The following is a 21747-nucleotide window of genomic DNA, read 5'->3' on the forward strand; positions in this document are numbered from 1 at the left end:
CATCGCTTAATTCAGCTTTCCTTTTCTACCAGAGTTTCACCCAGAGTTTGAAGAGGAGAATATCACTGAAGAATATATTTTATTCCTGTGGTGTAACCTATGAAATAGTGTCCAACATACCAAAGGTAAAAGCACGTATTACTCTTTTGAAATGTCGGAATATGAGTATTGGAGAATGAGTTAGGTCTCAAAACTTTTAAACCATTTTCTCACCACAATTTTGAGAGAAATATTGTTCACGTAACAATATTTACAAGTATTTGTAATTTTTTGTATTATTTTTGTAATTATTCGTATTTGTAAATATTTTTGTAACAATATTTACAAATATTTACAATCCTTGCAAGTAATGTAGGTGCCTGCTTGTCTCCTTAGGCAACAGAGGAGATTGAGGACCGGGAGACGCTGGCTCTCATGGCCGCGAGGAGTGAGAATGAAGGCACGTCGGATGGGGAGACGTACATCGAGAAGTACACGCGGGGTGTGCTGCAGGTGGAGAACATTCTGAGCCTGGAACGACTCCGGCAGGCAAGTAACTGCAGGGTCTGGACCAGAGGGTGAGATCACCAGCAAGTGAAAACTGACAGTGGTAGCCGTTCAGCCGTGTCCAACTCTTTGCAACCCCATGGACTATAGCCCACCAGGCTCCTCTGTCCGTGGGATTCTCCAGACAAGAATACTGGAGTGGGTTGTCATGCCCTCCTCCAGGGGGCCTTCCCAACCCAGGGATCAAACCCCGGTCTCTTGCATTGCAGGAAGATTCTGTACCATCTGAGAGATCACCAGCCTTTACCCCAAATGGATAAAGATGAACTTATTTACCAACACACCTTCTCTCTCAACCCATGAGAGAAGGAAGACTTGAGTAGCCATCTCATTACACAAAATAGTTTCTTTGACAAAAGAGTGACACGAATTCAGATGAGTGCATTTTACTGACCCCCTCCTAGGGAAGCCCCATCATTTCATCTTCAAGATGGATGATGGTGGGAGTTGCGCAACAATGGGAATGTACTTTGTGCCGCTGAACTGTACAGTTAAATATGGGTAAAATAGTATGTTTTATATTATGTGACTTTACCATAAAATTTTTTAAAAAATAAGTAAGAAACCCTGCAAGGTAAATCCTGTCATTATTTCCATTTGTAAATGAGAAAATTGAGGCTGACAGCAGTGAGCCACCCCGCCCAAGGGCACCCAGCTAAGAATTGGTACAAACTCAGAACGCTTAACTCTGAAGTCCACATCCTTAACCACATTCTCTCTCTCGCCCTAGTGTTTGGACCAAGGTTAACCTCTGTGGCAAGATATTGCCAGGTGAAAATAATCCACTAGGTCATGAAACTCCAGAGGAGGGGTCACTCGATAGAGGCAGTAGAAGTTATGAAAAGTGTGCTTTGAGCAAAAAGAGGACCAAGATTGGCATCTCTCAGAAAAATCTTCCTTTAGTGGAAGTCCCACCCAAACTGTGGCACAGTGAAACACAAGCTGCATGAAAGTTGATTGTAGCTTCACAAGTAACATATATAGTTAGTGGTATTTCATCTGTGTTTTCTCTACCCACCTGTATGTAAAGCTACAACGTAAAATACCTTTAGTTCATCAGTCTTCCTGGTTTTGTTTATGAAAAATATTTTTCATAAATTAAGCAAAAAAAAAATATTAGTGAAAACAATAAGATTCCAGTTTTGTAAATACAGGGTGGGGAGGGCTGGTAGTATAGGCTTGAAATGACATTTATTTCTATACTTTTGAAATCTTTCACAATAAACATATATTCCTTTTGTCATCGGAGGAAGAAAAATCAATGTCATTTTCAAATTTGCAGGCGGTGACGGTCAAAGAAGCGCTTTCCACCAAAGCTCGGCACCTGCGGCGAAGCCTCAGCACGCCCAACGTTCACAATGTGAGCTCACCCGCGGCGGGGCTGTTGTCCAAGTGACTCATCTCAGGGTTTGGGGTGCGGCAAGTCAAGGGAATCAGGTCAGGGTGTATCAGCGGGGAGGTTTACATTTGGCTCAAGTGTGGGCATCCCAGGGTGCCAAGCCTGCTCCTCTGCTCTAGGGATGCCCATCAGAGAGCCATTACAAGTGACAGGACTGAGCTTTGTGTGTGTGTATGTGTGTGTATATGTTGCTCACAAGCTATTACAAGTAACAGGACTGAGCTTTTTAGAGTTTGTGTGTGTGTGTGTGTGTGTATGTCGCCCACAAACTATTATGAGTAACAGGACTGAGCTTTTAGAGTCTGTGTGTGTGTGTTTGCGTTAGTTGCTCAGTTGTATCCGACTCTTTGTGACCCCATGGACTGTAGCCCGCCAGGCTCCTCTGTCCATGGGAATTCTCTAGGCAAGAATACTAGAGTGGATTGCCATTCCCTTCTCCGGGGGATCTTCCCAAGCCAGGGATCCAACCTGAGTTTTCCACATTTCAGGCAGATTTTTTACCATCTGAACCACAAGGGAAGCCCCAAGCTTTTAGTGGAATCTTGCAAATTTCTCCACATAGAGTTGCATGTCCTTGGAAGAAGTTTCTTGGGATGTGAACTGCATGCTGGTTTAAAGATGGTGGGGTCAGAGGTCCTGTGCCAGCGCTTTGGAGTACTGCTCTCCAGTCTGTTTCTGTGCCCGCTTCTAGCTGCCCCAAGGATCTCACTATCGGTGTGGTAGGGCGCCGAGCACCTCCACATAGACCCTCCCGTGGTGCCGGCTGTTTATGTTGATGACCTTCCTCAACAAACCATTTCAGCGAGGAAACCCAGTTGACAGACACTGTGTCTAGTGGAAGGTGACACTGTCATAGGAAGAAAGGACAGAGGAGTGCGTAGACCACTTCAGAGTAGCCTCCTTCTCAAAGCAGCAGAGTGAAAGACAGATCCTCTCAAGGAAAACTGATTTGCTTTCCCATTCTCAAGAATTGCCAGATAATGGTTACAAACACAATGAACATTTATTTAATATTTTTTGATTCTGCGTGACGTGTAGGATCTTAGTTTCCTGACGAGTAACTGAACCTGTGCTCTTGCATTGGCAGCTTGGGGTCTTAACCACTGGACCTCCAGGGAAGTCCCCTTGGTGAACATTCATGAAACTTGCCTTACGGTAGAGTAGTCCGAAAAGCAAATCCCTATAATCACTTTCAAACAGATCACTTTTTCTGACCACATTTCAGTTTTTTTAATTGATGAGACTCATAAAGTTGTAAATTGAGGGGGGGGCACAGTTTCTAATTAATTTAGGCATCAAAGAAGAGATCATAATGGAAATTAGGATGTATTTAGAACTGACTGATTTTAAAAAAAGCCAATGATACATATACCAATACTTGAGGGATGCAGTTAAAGAGGGAGTTCCTTAGCCCTGCTGCTGCTGCTAAGTCGCTTAAGTCATGTCCAACTCTGTGCGACCCCATAGACAGCAGCCCACCTGGCTCCTCTGGGGAGCCACCTCCTCCTCCTGGGGTTCTCCATGCAAGAATATTAGAGTGGGTTGCCATTTCCTTCTCCAACGCATGCATAGATGCTAAGTCACTTTAGTCGTGTCCGACTCTGTGCGACCCAATGGACAGCAGCCCACCAGGCTCCTCTGTCCACGGGATTCTCTAGGCAAGAACACTAGAGTGGGTTGCCATTTCCTTCTCCATGTTTAGCCCTAATTTTCCTGTTATTTCATTTGTACTGCAGAATGCTAGATGGTAGAAAAAAATGAAAGTATTAGAGCTATTGTTAGGGTGAAAAAAAGGAAAGCTCAAATTAAAAAAGACTTATGTATCATCCAGTTGCAATGGATGATCTGCTTTGATCCTGACTCAGAATTAGCTGTGATAGTGTTTATAGACATTTAACCACTACTGGGATATCTGATACTATTTAGGAATTGCTTAATCTTTTGAGATATTACGGTTTCACAAAGAGAATAGGAATTCCTTATCTTCTAGAGAGTCATAGAGAAATATTTATGGATAAAATATTTTAAGTTAGAAAATCTGAATACTTTTTTAAAGGTAATGATAAATATTACAGCACAATTATGATAAATTCAAATAAATAAGGAAATAATAAATATTAGGAGAAAGAATGAGGGGAAGGAGACGGTCGTACAACCTTCAACTGTATGTGTGATATTTTATCTAATTAGTTATGTTAAATATATAAACCACACTGATGAAACCATTCATCTCTTACAGGTCTCTTCCAGTCGACCAGACCTTTCTGGCTTTGACGATGATGATAAGGTGTGTGCCTGTGGGCGTGGCCAGGTTATTAGTGGGATCTAAGTCTGGAAATTTAAGTTATCTTGGTGTTTTTAAAATCTCTGAACTTCCCACCTTAAACTGATGCAGATCATTGTCTCCAGGTGTCCATTTCCAAGTTCAAGTACTTGATGTGAAATTGCTATGCACTCTGAGTATTACATTGTTACTTAGCAGGATATGTTCCAAATCAGGATCATTGCATACATAATCAAATAAATATGTGTTTATGGATCTAACTCTAAATGACTACATCCACCATAGCAAAATCAAAATTATTTCAAATGGGGGAAAATTAGGAACTTGAAATTAAGGATATTGTACAGCATTATCTTATTCATCTGTAAATTAGTGTTTTGGGGACTATAGATGATTCAGAAAATATCAAAACAGATTATGCCTTCAAGCATTTTAAAATCTAGTCCTTAGAGATGACATTTCCTGAGAAGCTGAAGTAAGATTAGCTAAGTATATATGACAAAAAGGAGGTTTCCCCATTTAGTATATCAGTATCTTTGCCAGCTTGGAAGTTTTACATATCAAGTATATAGAGAGTAACCATACCACCTAATCTGCCTGGGGCAGTCCAAGCTTATGCCTGCCACCTAGGAAAAATTATCAGTGGAAATGTTTCACTCCCAAGTCTTGTAGGTTGATCTTTAAATTACCTGGTCGTCTTAGGTACATAACAGATTTATAAAAGTGGAGCTTTAATGAGTCCTGTAGGGGAGGGAGGCGGGAGGGGGGTTCAGGATGGGGAACACGTGTATACCTGTGGTGGATTCATGTTGATATATGGCAAAACCAATACAATATTGTAAAGTAATTAACCTCCAATTAAAATAAATAAATTTATATTAAAAAAAAATAATGAGTCCTATAGGGATCCAAAAGAGGATTTCACTATATCTGTAATGATTTTATTAAATCTTGAATGAATAGAATAAACTATCAACATTTCTTCACTTGGTTACAATAGCACTTGTCATATCGTTCCATACTTTTATACATGTTAGATCTATTTTATAATTTAAAAAAAGAAGAGCACATACTGCCATAAAAAGAAATAGGAAAAAATTCCAATCAGGCTTCTTTTCTCATTTTAGAGGAACATAATTACAGTTAACCCATGTTTCTACCTTGTAGGGTTGGCCAGAGAACCAGTTAGACATGTCTGACTACAGCCCGAGTTACCAGGATGTATCATGTTATGGAACTTTGCCTAGGGATTCACCTCGAAGGAGTAAAGAAGGTAGTGGTGAAATACTTTTTTCTGTGTTATCTCTTTATAATCTCTTAGGAAAGGCGTGGGGAGAAATTCTTTTCTAGATGGCTTTAATAAGATAGAAAGCTGAAATTCTAGTTTGCTAGATGATCCAAAAGTGTCTTCTTGAATAGAACATATCCTGCTCACTTATTTGATTTTCTTTTCTTTATATCCATTATGTCATCCAATTAATAATAGGCTTTTTGTGTAGCACTTGTAATTTTCAAATCACATTTCCTGATTTGAAATCAATTTTGAGACACATACAAATCTTAGTATTACATTATGGTTAGATTTCATTCTTTACCAAAAGCATATCCACCTCCATCATGGTTTTGTGCTCAAATCAAATCAAAGTGTGTTTTTAAGAGAATATGTCTCTGACTCCCAAGGAAATTTAAAAACAGATACCAGAAATGAATTTGGTCAGTGACAACATTATTGCCTAAATATGTAATTTCCTAGTGCCCTGAAAGGAATAGCATTCTTAGAATCTGTCAATCAGCTCTATTACCTTATCTATACCTTATATTTTACCTACTATGTTCCTTTGTACCTTCAATAGTGAATTGAAGAGAAAAATATAGAAGGAGAAATAGAGGCCCCAAAAAGTAAAAAGTGAGTAAAAGCAAGAAAAAAGGAATTGTGCTTCCTTAGTCATATGGAGCAAGGTGGCTTCAGGGAACAGCGGCTTGCGAGAGAACTTACATAGTACTCAGTTACTGAGTTAAGACTGAGTTTCTCCCTTGCCTTATGCAGGGACAGAAACCAAAAGATGCCAAGATCTTAAAATCCAGCTGTGAAGGTGAGATATGTAGAAAATAAGCCAGTAAATCAGAAAGTGCCAAAATGCGTTTACAGATAATACGGGCTCTGAGAATTCAGAGAAATAGAAAATCAGCGTGAGTTGAAATTGGTCTGTGAAGTGATGCTCAGGCTGGATCTTGACAAGAAGGTAGAAAATTTGGTTTCTGATTTCTTTGCTGCTGTCCAGGCCTGCAACGATTCTTTTTAACTTTGCAGATACATCTCCATTCTTGCCGACCTGTTTTAATGCTCAATCAAATATAGCCATCACTCGGTATCTGAGGGCCACTGGTTCCCGGAGCCCCTGCGTACAAGTCCCATAGTCAGTCCTCCGTGGTCCTCGGAGGCAAAACCCTGAGGCTGTTGAGGGCCGACTGTACATTTAATGAAAAAAAAAATCCATGTGTGAGTGGACCCATGCAGTTCAGACCCGCAGTGTTCAAGGTCAGCTGCATTCACACATTAATTCTTTTGTTCCGCCAGATATTCCTTCTGGCTCCGTCCCTGCCTCGCTCCCTGTGGGTTGCTTAAAGTGCTCTGTGCCTATAAACCCGTGCCTTTTGTCTTCACCAGGTTGTACATCAGAGAATCCTCATGCCTTAACAGTCAGCCCTTTCAAAGCATTCTCTCCTCAGCCACCAAAGTTTTTCAAGCCCCTAATGCCTGTAAAAGAGGAGCGTAAGAAAAGGATAGCGCTTGAAGCAAGGCCTCTTCTAAGCCAGGAGGTAAATGCTTTACTTGTCTGTACCATGTACAATAGAATGGACGCGCTGTGCCCCTGCAGAAGTAACGCTTTGCATTAACAGTCAGATGCCACAGGTTGGCATGTATGGGTTATCACCCCATGGATCCTGTTCAGGAATAAATAACCTCTTTCTCAAGCACACAGGGTCATAGTAGAATTTCTTGTTTGTTGTTATTGCTATTATTTTCCTTGTGCTTATGGCTTTTTTCAGAGTATTTCAAATGAGAAAGAGGTGTTCCCTCGGTTTTTTGCCGATAGAAAAGGCTTTTTTTTAATGTGATAAATCCAGTTACACTGTTTGCATAGAATCTATGTAGTCTTGGGAGATTTCATCAGTAGCTGACCTCAAGCCTGCAGAACTGTTGGCTGTACTACTCACACATAATACAAGTGTTTGCGTTGCTTTTCTAACGTGCACGTACGTACTTAAGGTGTTTCTCGGCCACCGCCGTCTCCTGTGTGATGCATCTGTGTGTCTTAACCTTTGCAGAGCATGTCTCCATCTCAGGCACATAATCCTGGCTGCATTGTGCCCTCGGGAAGCAATGGCAGCAGCATGCCAGTAGAACTCAATAGCAAACGTGAGAAGAAGATTGTAAGTCCTGGAACCATTTCTGTCCTATTGCCTGGTGGTGGGTTTAAGGCCCTTTCACAATTATCCAAATACTTTAGAAGAAATTAAGAGATGTATTGAGTCTTGGCTTTTTTTTTTCTCTTCTTCTTCTTACACATGTGACCATCAGTAATGAAATTTTGCATGAATGTGGCCGTGACCTGTGATTTTTCTGTGTTCCATTTACTGATTTATTGTTATTTTGCTTAGTATAAATTTGCTTAGAAAAAAAAAAGGCACCTTTAATGATTCTAATCTTTCAAATGTGTAACAATCACTTGAACTAATATTGAATCTTTCTATTGAGCCTGTACACATTGCCCAGATTCTGAAGTTAATCTACCTTGAGGAATTGCACTTACTTGGAGTAAGTAATCATGCATTTAGGTGTGGATGTGTGATAGCTTTTCTTGTGTTGCCTGATGCTGTTGCCAAGATTATCCTGTAGTTTGTAGCTGCTCCGCCATCCATCACTGGCCATCCTCATCATCTGGACCTCTCAGGTAGCCTCTTTACATTTGCTGGCAAAATAGATTCCAGCTCCCTTGGCGTCAGTCTTGCTTTCAGGATGGCTTCTCTGTTTTTACCACGGGTAGGTTGAAAGTCTACCTGAAAAACCTCATTCCCTAGCACTCGGTTTTCACATTTCAAATTTGAGAAATGCTTTTTAAAACACGACATCCTAGGCACTGGGGATCATAAGCACTACCTTAATTTAAAAACGGAAGTGTATGTTCTGGGGCCTGGAGAGAATTCTCAGATTCTGTGCCTCAGCTTTCATTCTCCTGTGGTTTCCCAGGCTTTGAAAACGGGAGGCAGCATGGAGCAGGAGGGGTCTGCTTGCTGCTCTCGTCTGCATGTGGTCGGCTCTGCGGGGTGGGCCCTTGCCTTCCCTGGCTACACCATCTCAGATTCATTCCAGAGTGTCATCAGCGCAGGGTCTGTTGTTTGAACCTCTAGATTCTAGAAGACGCTGCTGATGCACACAGTGTGATGCTAACTAGAACGTCCCCCTGGATGTGCAGCAAGCCAGGCTCCTGCATGCTTGGAGCGCTCGGGGATCGTGAGAAATGATCATTCCGCATGTTCACTGAGGAAAAAAGAAAAGGCACCATTGTCCCCTTCCGTCTCTCTCTCTCTCTTCCCCTCCTTGATCCCTGCTGGAGAAGAGCGTGCACACCAACAGCTGCTCCTCGTCTCCCCCAATGTTAGTGAGCTCCCCAGTCACACACTTGACCTCCCCTGCTTAACTGATAAGGGCTGCAGCATGGGCCAAAGAGTGTGTGTGTACGCTTAGTCACTCAGTCGTGTCTGACTCTTTGCAACCCAAGGACTGTAACCCGACAGGTTTCTCTGCCCATGGGATTCTCCCAGGCAAGAATACTGGAGCAGGTTGCCATTTCCTTCTTCAAGGGATCTTCCCAACCCAGGGATCAAACCTGCATCTCCTGCATTGGCAGGTGGATTCTTTACCACTGTGCCACCTGGGAGGGCCCAGGTTAAAGGAGCCAGGGTCTAATTTTGTTACTCCTTCAGTTCTCTGGCTGGCTGACTATCTGTTTATTGACATGGCACCCATCTACATGGTGCCTGGGTACTACATTGTAACCTATTTGAACCATACGTTTTGGTAGAACACACCATCAAGAAATTGCTGGATGGCCCTTCGGGGCTGCCCTGCAGATAGTCTCACAGTTCACAATCTGCTTTGTAGTTATTTTCTTCACTTTCCTTTTATTATTTTAAAATAAAACCCATCTCAGGACTGTTAGCTAGCAGAGAATAGGATAGAACCAGATTTTCTTGATCCAAGAAGCTTTGATCAGCAGTTAGATTCTCTGTGATCAGACACACCATGAAACCTACTAATCAGGCTTCGATGGAGCCATTTTTCTTGCTGGGGTCTTACTTGAGATACTTGCATCTACTTTCTTAGAAATCTGGCTCACCGCACACTCTTCCTCTCTGAAACTAATGAACCGTTTGATTTATTTCAGATAGCAGCTTTTCCAGGATGTTTCGGTAGATTTTAAGGGTACTACTTGCTTAAACTGAGGTTCTAGTTTCTCTCTGGGAAGCTTTCATTTTATTTCTCCTCTTATAAGTGGATATAAACTGCTTCATTCCTGAGTTCCTATTTACTTTCTTTCCTTTTCCACTGTTGGAAAAGTAGAGGGCAAATCAGTGGTTCATTCTGATCAAAGGAGTTTGAAATCATGTTTGAGAAGCAATATCAGGACATTGTTCCTTTTATTTTTCAGCCCATCCAATTACCGAAGTAACCTGTCATTTCACATAAAATACAGTAAATATAGCTGTGCTTGATTCTTCAAGCAATGTTTTGTTGTCTCATCAACTTGGGAAGATAGACAAATGCACTTTGTGTCTTCCATGACTAAGATAAAAGTAACAGGGCGCCTTTGCAGTCTCTGTTTTAAAGTCTCACAGTAGACGGAAGAACAGAAAGTCACCTCTCCCTCTCCTGGGTCCTGCACAGACAGCGTATGGCTTTTGTCTCTCATCTTACGGAGAAAGAAACGCGAGACTTGCTGAGTGATTTGCCCGAGGTCTCACAGTAAACGAGAACATGGGAACAAAAGCCCCATCCATCAGTGGCATGGGGCTGACCCCAGTGACTCCCGGGGCTCCTGGTCACAGGGCAGTTTCATCACCCTGCTGCTGCTGTTTCTTCAAAGGGTCCACCCTCCCCTTAGTACCATGGACAGAAGTACTAGGGCCCCTTGGCTGACGGAGCCTTTCTGAAAACACAGACCATCTCTCTGATGGATAACTGATGAGAATGGGAGTGAAAATGACTTTAATCGGGGAAGGTCCTTACAGAAGGTCACTGCTTTAATGCGAGTTTTGATTCCTCCTTAAAATCAAGGTGTTTTGTCTAGAGGTAAATATCAGCTGCACAAACAGAATCTCAAAAAATCAAATCATGAACATTGCAGCTGTAGAGAAGCTGGAGAGCTTGACTCTGTGTCCTACTTTTAGGACGAGTTTTCACTCTGTCCTAAAGACAGAGTAGGGAGGTGCTTAGTTTAGTCTCCTTTAAGGTAAAATGATAAATAATATCAGTGGCATAAAATTTTTCTAATATGTAAAATGGATAAGCAACAAGGTCCTACTATATAGCACAGGGAATATATTTAGTACCTTGTGATAACCTATCATAGAAAAGAATATAAAAAAGAATATGTGTGTGAATATATATATATATATATATATATGTATGTATGTATGTATAACTGATTCACTCTGTTGTGCAACAGAAACTACCACAATATTATAAATCAACTATGCTTCCATTTAAAATTTAATAAAATATACAGAGTGAAGAGATACTGCCCAAAAAAAAAAGTCTGTCTAACCAAATTCCTTTAAAATGCAGTTTAAGCCACTTAAGTCCTCTTTTCTCCTTGGAAACCATAACTTCATAAACTTTCCGTCTCCTTTTACATGTTGGAAAATGATTAATCTCTACTCAGTTTTATTTTTTCTGGAACTAGGTGTTCCTATTCCTTTAGCCTTTCTCTTTAGGTCACTCCCCCAGTCCCAACCCCACCCCAAATGCCTGACTTTGTCCTGAGCCCTGTTTGTTTTGGTAGACCCTTCAGTCTTATTAAGGTCGTTCTAAATCGTTTATCTTTCTGATTTTAACATATGTATACCTATTTCTACACATTCAATTTGTGATTGAATATTTCACTCAGCAAAGTTATATTTTAGGTTGACCTTTCCTCAGTGTTCAGAAGAAATAGCTTCAAGCATAAAAAGGGACCCAGATTATTTAATTCTCATCTTCACATTTGGTTTTCGTTGCAACAACTAACTTTTTAGTAATCGATTGCGTCATGTATTCTTGGGCTTGGGGATTACGCTTCTTTGCCAGCTGCAATTAGAAGGAATTATAAGAGAAACAAACACTTGAAATCCAGTTTGGAATCTGAACAAGTCTAGTAGTGTGTGAGCTCAGTTGCTCAGTTGTGTCCGACTCTTTGTGGCCCCATGGACTGTAGCCCTGCAGGCTCCTCTGTCCATTCTTGTCCAGGCAAGAATATTGGAGTGGGTTGTCATTTCCTGCCCCAGAAGATCTTCCCAACCCAGGGATGGAACCCTCATCCCTTGTGTCTCCTGCATTGACAGGCAGATTCTTTACCACTGAGCCATCTGGGAATCAAGTCAAGTAGAGAATCTAGAAAATAGAGCGAAGGGTACAGATTCAGACAGTTCTGTCCAATTTGTGCCCTTTTTTACAAATGTTTTCCCCTAGCCCTCGGGGAGAGAACTCTCTACCCCACCCCCCCATTGAAACAGTGCTGTTAACACTTGATTAAAATGTAGTTAAAAATAAGATAGCAAGGTTAGTATTGCCAAAAATTTGGTTTGCCAATTTCTGGAATTTTATCACTGATATGTAATAGTCACCTCTGATTAACAGGCAAGGAATGAAGACTAGTGATGCTTTTAAATCATTTATATTCAGGCTGTTTTAAAATCTAAGAGGCATTAAAACACAGTAAGCTATTTTTTAGGTATTTAGCATCTTGTGAGATAGGGAATGTTGCTGTGAAATTCAGTGGATGATATTTATGTTCGTTTGTGAATTCCATCTGCCGTGTCTGTGGAGTGTATTCTTCTCCCCTCCCTATCCTTCTCTCTCCCCAATTTCTTCGCTCTCTTGAAATGAATGAGGGAAATGTTTTCAGTCTTTACAGTCACCCTGTTGTGATACTGAGTGAAATGTCATCCACCCAGCAGTGTCCAAGGGCATCCTAAGAGCAAGGACCCGCTGCTGTCACTCCCCGAGGGCAGGGACCATACCTGTCCTTTGCTCAGCATTGGTATTCCTGGGTCTTAGGGCAATGCCTGGCACGTAGAGGATGCTTAATGAATATTTGTTGAACGAAAGTCACATTTTAGAAGAGAAAAGGAATATTTGCCGTGTCATCAGATGTTTATAAGGTTAGTTAGAAATGACTAGATAGTAATAGACAAAAGGAGAAGATGGCGACACAGGAGGAGATGGTTAGATGGCATCACTGACTCAATGGACGTGAACTTGAGCAAACTCCGGGAGATAGTAGAGGAGAGGGAAGCCTGACATGCTGCGTGCAGTCCATGGGGTCGCAAAGAGTTGAACACGACTTAGCGGCTGAACAACAACAAGATAGGAATATTATTTTTTATTTGGGAAGTGTTCTACATTGCTTTCCACCTAATATAAAAGAATCATTCACTTGGGAAGAGAGACTGGAAGTTGATAATACCTACTCTTGCATATTTACCAACCTTTATAAACAGAATCCTAAAGCTATTTGACAAAGGAGATTTTCATATAATTCTTACTATCTTCCTCACCTTGTAGTCAAAAGCTCTATCCCTGCTTCGCAAAAACCCTGGAAAACAGTCATTGTCAGATTTAGTATTTTATAGATTTACAGTGTTCGGTGGAATACTGAGAATGACTGTTGAAATTGTGTTCTTTGCCCTTTTGCTATTGTGGAGGCCTTTATTTCCTGCTTTTCCTTCTCGTAATATAGCCCAGAAACCATTTGCAAATCATCTTATCTGTACTTTACTCCCCAAGGTGAGGATTGTAAAAATAAAACAGCAGCTCTTCCCTGCCTCTGGTAGTCCCTCTCCTCATTTAATTAGAAAAGGGAAAACCTCCGACAGGAAACTAATCATGAGGAGCTAATCAAAAGTCCACTGCACTTCCTTTCATCCTTGCCCTTAATGCAGGAAAGGTTTCTAATTATTAGCATTGAGTGAGCACCGAAGAAATAAATCTCCTTCATCCTCAATGGTTAAGAGTTTCATGCTCATAGATCTCTGAGGATAAGGTGCTTGTGTCCACAAACAGGTGACAGGATTTAACCAAACTCAGGAAGGAAAAGGAAAAAATCCTAAACATGTGAAGGCAAGTGCTTTTAAACAGTAGAGTATCTAAAACTTGTCTGAACCATCCAGTCGCTATAAGGAGCTCATGGCTGACTTTTGCTTTGTTTCTATAGGACTCTGAGGAGGAGGAAAATGATCTAGAAGGTCTCAGCCGGAAGCTGATAAGTTCACAGCCTTATGTACCTGTGGAGTTCGCTGACTTCAGCGTTTACAATGCCAGCTTGGAGAACAGAGAGTGGTTTTCTTCTAAAGGCGATCTGACGAACTCAAAGGTCCTAGAGAAGGAGGTGTCCCGCAGCCCTACCACCAGCAGCATCACCAGTGGCTACTTTTCCCACAGTGCCTCCAACGCCACCCTGTCTGACATGGTGGTCCCTTCCAGTGACAGCTCAGATCAGCTGGCCCTTCCGACGAAGGACACAGATTCCAGCGAGCATCCCGGACCATCCCTTGTGCAGGATTTCAGACCATCCTCAAACAAAGAGTTGACAGAACTAGAAAGAGGCTTGGGAAAGGATAAGATGACTGTGGTGCCACTCAAGGAAAACAGTGCCTTAGCCAAAGGGAGCCCATTGTCCCCCAGCATCCCGGAGAAAAACTCCAGAACCCCCTGTAGGACCAGCTCGTGTTCAGAGCAGGATGCCTGCTCCAGCAAAAACGGCCAGCAGGCCAGGGAATTCTGCCCCAGGGAGGTGACTGTGGAACACACCACAAGCATCCTCGAAGATCACTCTTTCACAGAGTTTATGGGTGTGTCAGATGGGAAAGATTTTGATGGTTTGACGGATTCTTCTGCTGGAGAACTTTCGAGTAGGAGGAACCTACCAAATACAGCAGACAGCAGGAGTATCTCACATGGGCCACAGGACTCTGGCCAGCTATGTTCCTCGGCAGAGAATGACCAGGTGATAAATTCCAGGGATGGTCCTTTGGGTTTGGTGATATCAGTGATGGCCGCTAATTATGCCCCAACCCCCAGAGGCCCTTCCTCACAGTGACTTAGTAGGAGAGATTCATCCAGGTGTTTCTGACAGGGTAGATGAGCCCTCTTGGACCATGCCCACATGCTGCCCAGCTAGCTGGCTATGGGGGAACAAGTCTATAAATCTACTTTCTTAGTTTCAGAGGAGAACTATGACTTACATAGGACCCGTGGTTTTTTTACCTGACATATAGGTTCCTGTTGAATTAAGCATTCACATGGATAAGGATTGATTTCATATTCGTTCCCTGAGATGTTTAATTCCTGGCTATCTCAAAGGATTCTGATATGAAATATGGTAGATTTCATCAAATCAGTGATTTCTTTTATTAGATACACTTTTTTTTTTTTGCCAAACTGTGAGACATGTGGTATCTTAGTTTCCCAACCAGGGATCAAACCCATGCCCCCTGCATTGGAAGTACAGAGTCTTAAACCACTGGACTGTCAGGGAACTCCCAAGATACACTGTTATTTTATGTATCATTAAGAAAAAAAATACTTCCAATTAAAATCAACCATATCAGCAATTTCAGAGTTATAAAGTGCAGGCAGGGGGAAGGTATGCCTCACAGATTTGATAAAATATAGACGTTTGGTGCCCATAGGATAAAAAATGTGTTGAGGAAACAGAGGTGGGTTCCCTGAGAAATTAAAGTTTGGGCTTTGGAAGTTACCCAGGCTGGTTTTTTTTACAGTATTTAATTTTAATAGTGGGACAAAAAGAAATGGGGTCTTGCTAATATTCCCAAGGAAACCAGTGAATTATGCAAATAAGAGATGGTGTGCTTCTGAGTCCCACCGTCCCTTCTCACCCAGGACCCCAGCCGCAGCCATGTAAAGGGTGTGGGAGCACCAGGCTTAGCAAAGCAAAGAGCTGAAAGAACTAGAATGGTGCTGGGTGAAGGCAGAGATGATCGGGGTGCCCTTCAGTCTCTCTGTTTTGCGGAGGAAGCAAAACAACCCAGCTTGGTGCTATTCCCTGCCCTCTCCCCCAAGTTTTCTGAATTAGCCCTTAAAATTTCAGTATGTGGTCAAATATATAGCGTATTCATAAATTAACTGCAAATACCAAAGAGTGGTCTCTTTTACAATTCAAAAAAGATTTCTTTGCCCAACATAAGCATAAAGTTACTCATTACTTTTCTAACAAGCTAAACATTGATTTGTTTCAAAATCTTCAGCTTCCTTTTACACTGATCTTAAGCAGAATCTGCTTTGCTGGTACATCAGCTTTTCAGTCCTTTTTCTAAGACGTCCAGGAAGAATGTGGTCCAGGTTAATTCTTCAGTCTGGAACAGTGCTTCTCAAACCTAAATGTGCAATAGACCCACTGGAGGGTGTAGGGAGAAGATACTTCTTAAAAATACAGATTCCCAGGGGCTTCCCTGGTGGCTCCGTTGGTAAAGAATCTGCCTGCAATGCAGGAGACCCGGGTTCAATCCCTGGGTCGGGAAGATCCTCTAGAGAAGAGAATGGCAACCCACTCTAGTATTCTTGCCTAGAGAATTCCAGGGACAGAGGAGCCGGGCAGGCTACAGTCCATGGGATTGCAGAGAGTCGGACACAGCTGTGCGACTAACTATTCCCTGGTGACTTAGTGGTAGAGAGTCCGCCTGCCAGTGCAGGGGTCATGGGTTTGATTCCTGGCCCGGAAAGATGCCACACGCGTGGGGCAGCTAAGCTCATGTGTCACACTATTGAGCCTGTGCTCCAGAGCCCAGGAGCCAAGAGTGCTGCAGCCCGAGTGTGCTAAAGCCCATGCTCTGTAACAAAGGAAGCCGCCACCACGGGAAGCCCAGACGCCACGACTGGAGCGTGGCCCTCACTTGCAGCAACTTGAGAAAAGCCCGCACAGCAACGAAGACCCAGCACAGCCAAAAATAAATACATAAAGAAAATTATAATAGCAGCAAAAAAAAAAAAAAATACAGATTCCCATTTGTGGCTGCCCTGCACACCTCAGATTGTGCTTCAGTACCAGGTTGGGGGAGGGATAAGCTTTTCACAAACCCTCTGCTGGAGGAACATGGGGTAGGCTGTCTGAGGGCCGCACTGTTTGAGGCATGGCCTAGAGAAGAGGGAAGGGGACCGCAACCCCCTCACCCCCACCCCCATTTCTTGACTCGTTGCCTTGATTATTTAGAAGCCAGTACTCGAGCACTCTTGCCTGGAAAATCCCATGGACAGAGGAGCCTGGTGGGCTGCAGTCCATGGGGTCACTAAGAGTCGGACACGACTGAGCGACTTCACTTTCACTTTTCACTTTCATGCACTGGAGAAGGAAATGGCAATCCACTCCAGTGTTCTTGCCTGGAGAATCCCAGGGACGGGGGAGCCTAGTGAGCTGCCGTCTATGGGGTCGCACAGAGTCGGACACGACTGAGGCGACTTAGCAGCAGCAGCAGCAACAACAGGAGCAGTACCTGAGTTCTGCTCCAGAATAGCATGTCCCTGCCAAAGATCTTGGTTTAAAAGTGAAATTTACAAAAATATTTATGGCATCAGGGTAATGTTGGAACTATGGTGAGTTTTATCTTTTTTTTTTTTAATTGCTTTAGTATTTTTGTTATCTTGATTTTAATCAGTTGTTTCTGATTAAAACATAGTTTTAACTGTGTTAAAACCTGAGGACTGTTGAAGTCCTCAGGTTTGACTTTTGTGCTCACCCTGGTCTGACTTCAAGTGTGGACCCAGCAGTGACGTGTTTTTCACTCTTTCTTCGGGGCTTGTGGTCATTATTTTTCCTAGAAGCTTCACCTTGGAGCTCGAGTCTTCCTGGTACAGTATAAGCTCCAGAACTGGATTCCATAGTAAACTGGATCCTGTGGTATCCTCTAGGAAGAGCCCTTCATAGGGGCTGGTCCCCGTGGGTGGGGAGGGCAGGTGGGGACCGGAGCTTGCACTCACCCGCTTTTGCATTCCAGGGGAGCACCGCTGCTCGGTGAGAGGCACTGAGCACTTCCTCCGAAGGCCACAGCATCTCTGCTCCGGTCGCCTCCAAGAGCACCAGCCCATCTATCAAACACACTGCGGCTCGGCCGGACCTCACACCAGCACGGAGAAGCCACGGCTTCCGGGGCCACCTCCTCCCCTCTCCCCTCCCGAGCCGGGAGAAGTGGCACTTTGTCACTCGGGTGACTCAGCAGCCTCTGCTTCCTTCCAGAGAACCGAAAATCCTGGCTTCACAAAGTGACAGTATTTTTGTTTGCACTCACTACACACCCCCATGGTGTAGAAACCTCCACAGATTCAACCAGACTTTATTCTTGTACAATTTTAATCAGTTCTTACTGTAGAATCTGGAGTCAATGCTCTAATTTTTTTTTATAAATAATATATTATGTATATGAAATGTATATCTATAGTATGTCTGGTGAGACAGGACTGCACACTGAAATGGATAAAAGTGGTTTGTAGAAAATCGTAAGGTACTGGGCTTTCTTACAAAGCAGCTCGGGCGATCTCTCAGAACACAAGCAGATGAAAGAGATGGTCTTGCCTGAGAATGAGGTTGCAAATCCCTCTTTGCAGCGGAGGTTGCAGAATGCCGTTCCTTATAACCAAAGAACTTACCTAAGACTGAATGTTTTTTGCTGTCCACTCTTGTTTGATGTGTACATACGTGTTTGACTGCAAGTTCGGTGCCAATGCCCTGTGGCTCCCAGGCCACATGCTGCCGTTCTCTGTCGTGTTTCCTAAGCACACTGCAAAATCTCACGGCTCCGTTCTTTGGTCTTCCACCTGGTCCGCTGCCTGCTGATTTGACGCAGTTCGGGAACCGTTGACAGTGACTGGGGCTCTGATCCCAGTCTTTCCTGTCTCTCGGTCCAGCCCAGCCAGGCAGGTGGGATGCAGAGAGCAGTATTACAGAAAACACAGGGACAAACCAAGAGTGGGGTTGGGGGGGGGGGTGTTGATTTTCGTCTCTTTGTGGTTTTGTTTGGGGTTGGTAGGTTTTTGTTGTGGTGTGGTTCTGCCGTTGTTCTATTTCGTTTCTGGAAGACGCTGAAGGGATGACAGGAGCTGTGAAGTCCACAGATGCCCGCTTCACAGTGTTTGCAGGAGATGGTTGAAGACAGATGGCTCTGCTGTGTGTCTTCATTGGTAAAATTCTTTTACCGATGGAGACTCTGAGAATTATGTGTGCGGAAGTTTTTACAAAAGTACTCTCTGTACCTATTGTGTAGATGCTTGTACAGTTGGTCAAGATGTATAGCAATAAATGTGTCGTGGGAGCAAGCGAGGACGTACAGCCTGCTGTACCTTTTCCCTTGAAGTTCGTAGCATCCGTAAGTGAGTAAGATATTGGAGATTTTAATGCGAAGCTGCTGTTCATGATTTTTGTGTATAGTGAGCTGACTGTAGTATTTTCCTATTGACTGTTTAAAAAGAGAAAGACTGTAATTTATATCCCCTTTCAACTTTATTGTATTTAATTGGTACAGATTGTGTGTGCGTGTGTGTGTTTTAGAATACAGACTGTCTAATTCCGATTTTAAAACATCCATTGTTTGTCTTTAATAACACTGCCACTAGTTTCAGATCAGTTTTCCAAATTTGTTTGTATGCAAGTCCCTGTGGCTTAAATAATAATAGTAACAGCAAACATTCATTGAGGGTTTACTATGTACTAGGCACTATTCCCACCTTTTGATATTTATCTTGCTTAATCCTCACAGCAGCGGATGCCATGGGTTCTGCTGTTATTAAGTGCTGGATGAAAGGAAAACAGAAGTGGAGTGGCTGGCGACAGGGAGCAAGCGGCAAAGCCAGGATTCAACCCACGCTTCCATCAGCATCTCCTGGTGCTCTGTCTGGTGACGTGGCGTGGAGGGACAAGCCTCCGAAGGGAGGAGAGAGGAGGAGGGCTGTGGTGAGAGTCCCAGGTCTGGACTGAGCGACATTAGCAAGGAGCCGCTGCGGCAGGCAGGCCGAGGTGGGTTACACGAGGTCCCGACACTCCGGCACTTAAAAAGGAGCAGGGCCTGCCACCCCGGGCTCAGTTATCTAAAAATGGTTTTCCAGAATCCTTTCAGAAAAACTTCCATTCACAAGAGCCTTTCTGATGTGATCAGGAACTAGTTCTAGCCTATTCTGGACAGAGCCTGACTTTTGTAGATTTCCAGGAGAAAGTAGATGGGGAAGAAAATTCAAATTATTTTCATTTTGTAGAATGGGAGTTGGGGGAGGGAAGCAGCTATTTAATGTTTAAATCATATGACAACCACAAATACAGTTTAAGACAAAAGAAGCTAATTGTCACCACTGCCTTTACTAGTATGAGGTAAGTGGTATTTGATCGTGGACATTGTCATTTCTCATTGGCTATGGGAAGGCGCACTGGTTTTAAGATGTTTCGGATAGTTGAATATAGGCCTATGTTTACCAGTTCATTTCCAAAGTACAGTATCACTGCTGTCATTGCATTTGTTTATCATTGTTTGAACACACATTTTATCATAGCAAACATTTAGCTTTGTGTTTCTAAGGCACCGACTTGTGGGAAGAAAGAAAAAGAAAGAAAAGAAAAAAGAAAGAAAGAAGAAATAAAGAAAAAAATATACCTTGAGGGTAGCTAAGGACTACTACTACTACTATTTTAAAAATTATAATATTCAGCTTTAGAATTGTGTTGCTGGGGGGAGGCAACTAATTACATGGTTACTCTTTATTTTTTTAAAGTAAAGCTTCCTGGTCATGTACATTTGAAGAGTCTTAAAAGAAGATGTAATGGAGTAAGAGTTCTTGCTTTTTTATTCTAGACCAAGAGATAAAAGTAGAAAAGGATGCTACCAGTACACAACCACACAGAGATTTTTGTATTAAGCCTTGAACTTACTGCCCTAGCACAGGTGTCTTTCTGTAATATTGAGCCTACTTCCTGAATTAAAAAACAAACAGGAAGTCAGTCTGTAATGTATAGCGGTTTGTCTCAGGGTTTCTCCTAACCTGGAGGAAAGGCAGTCTATTCTCATGCCCAGACAGCTGGGGGTGGACAGCATCCTGCTGGCAGGGGAACCTGGAATGTGGAAGATACCACGAAAATGTCAGGAGGCAAGTTCTGCCCTTTAATACAGTATGAACTGGAGCTAACAGGAGTGGAGCTAAAATCTTCCAATCAACCTGCCTATCCTTTGTTTCCAATCCCCTGAGCTGAGGGGAAATATAATTGTAGGCTTCAGTGCCACTTAATAGTCTTTTTTTTTTTTTTTTTTGCGGACACTGTGAGTTAATTTAAGTTGAAATAAAACTTAGTCTTCATCTTCCTGATGTTCTCAGGCACACACTCACCTCTGTGTATTTTTTGGAAAGACAAGTTATTCTCCCTTTTGTGAGGGGTGCCTGGATCATTGTGTTCAGTTCTAAGACTGGAGCTCAAGAAGATGCTTGGGATGGCTCCGTCTCGAATCTGAGCCCAGCCGGTCACAGCCACCATCTTGGAGCTTATTACTGTGGGTATCTCATCGCCAGGTGGCCTTTCCGAGAAAGGAACTCTCAAATCGTTGTGGAACCGTATTTATGAAGAAGACATTGAGATGCTGATTAATAGAACAATAAATGTTTCACACACAACAAAAGGTAAGTTAGAACTGGAGTCTGGGGAAGAAGATCAACTTGAAGCGGGGGGAAAGTCCAGTCTGGTTTAGAATTAGAGTAGTACAGACCAACTTGACCCTTTCATGATACCTAAAACACTTGTAACTGTTTACGTTTTAAACCCAGAGAACATTGGTGTTTATAACAACTTTGCATACCTGAAGCAAATCATATAGGGATGTCCTTAGGTTTGTTATTGTTTGTCTTTTCTTAATCTAGCATGTGTTTGGGGAACTGTCGCAGCAGAGTAGATGTAATTTTCTTTGACTGAAAGTCCTTGGAGAATGAATCTGAGACAAAAGCCCCACCTTCATGTGACTGATTAGTTACATTTGTTGCATCAGCATAATCTTTACCAAGTGTACAGTTAACCACAAGTAATCCAAGCTACTTAGAAACACTGGAGTTAAAGTACTTAGCCACAGCAACACCCAAGAAGAGAGCAGTTCACCAAGAATGGTTTAAGATCTAACCTCAGTACCACTTGTATCCAAGGCTGTCTTAATAACGGTATGAGAATCCCAAGTTACCAATATTTTTTCCAGTTCTTCTATATGTAATGGTGTATATTTT

At 42.7% G+C, this 21747-nt stretch overlaps 1 protein-coding gene across 9 annotated transcripts in view; it reads left to right on the forward strand.

Moving 5' to 3' along the window:
* The window catches only part of KIF13A (kinesin family member 13A), a 197211-nt gene extending 178133 nt beyond the window's left edge, over positions 1–19078 (forward strand). For 4 of the 9 annotated variants that reach the window (XM_069563305.1, XM_069563306.1, XM_069563309.1 and 1 more), the window contains 9 exons: positions 33–125; positions 376–528; positions 1829–1906; positions 4185–4232; positions 5397–5502; positions 6898–7049; positions 7560–7664; positions 13706–14497; positions 17502–19078. In XM_069563305.1, the coding sequence (XP_069419406.1) occupies positions 33–125; positions 376–528; positions 1829–1906; positions 4185–4232; positions 5397–5502; positions 6898–7049; positions 7560–7664; positions 13706–14497; positions 17502–17522 (1548 nt within the window). In that variant the 3' untranslated portion in view covers positions 17523–19078. Of the gene's footprint in view, positions 1–32; positions 126–375; positions 529–1828; positions 1907–4184; positions 4233–5396; positions 5503–6897; positions 7050–7559; positions 7665–7989; positions 8050–13705; positions 14498–17501 lie in introns of all 9 variants that reach the window. The other 5 variants (XM_069563308.1, XM_069563311.1, XM_069563313.1 and 2 more) reach the window with 2 other exon arrangements.
* Positions 19079–21747: the final 2669 nt, after the last annotated feature.

This window comes from Ovis canadensis, chromosome 20, assembly GCF_042477335.2.
Source record: "Ovis canadensis isolate MfBH-ARS-UI-01 breed Bighorn chromosome 20, ARS-UI_OviCan_v2, whole genome shotgun sequence".
In the NCBI taxonomy this organism is placed as follows: domain Eukaryota; kingdom Metazoa; phylum Chordata; class Mammalia; order Artiodactyla; family Bovidae; genus Ovis; species Ovis canadensis.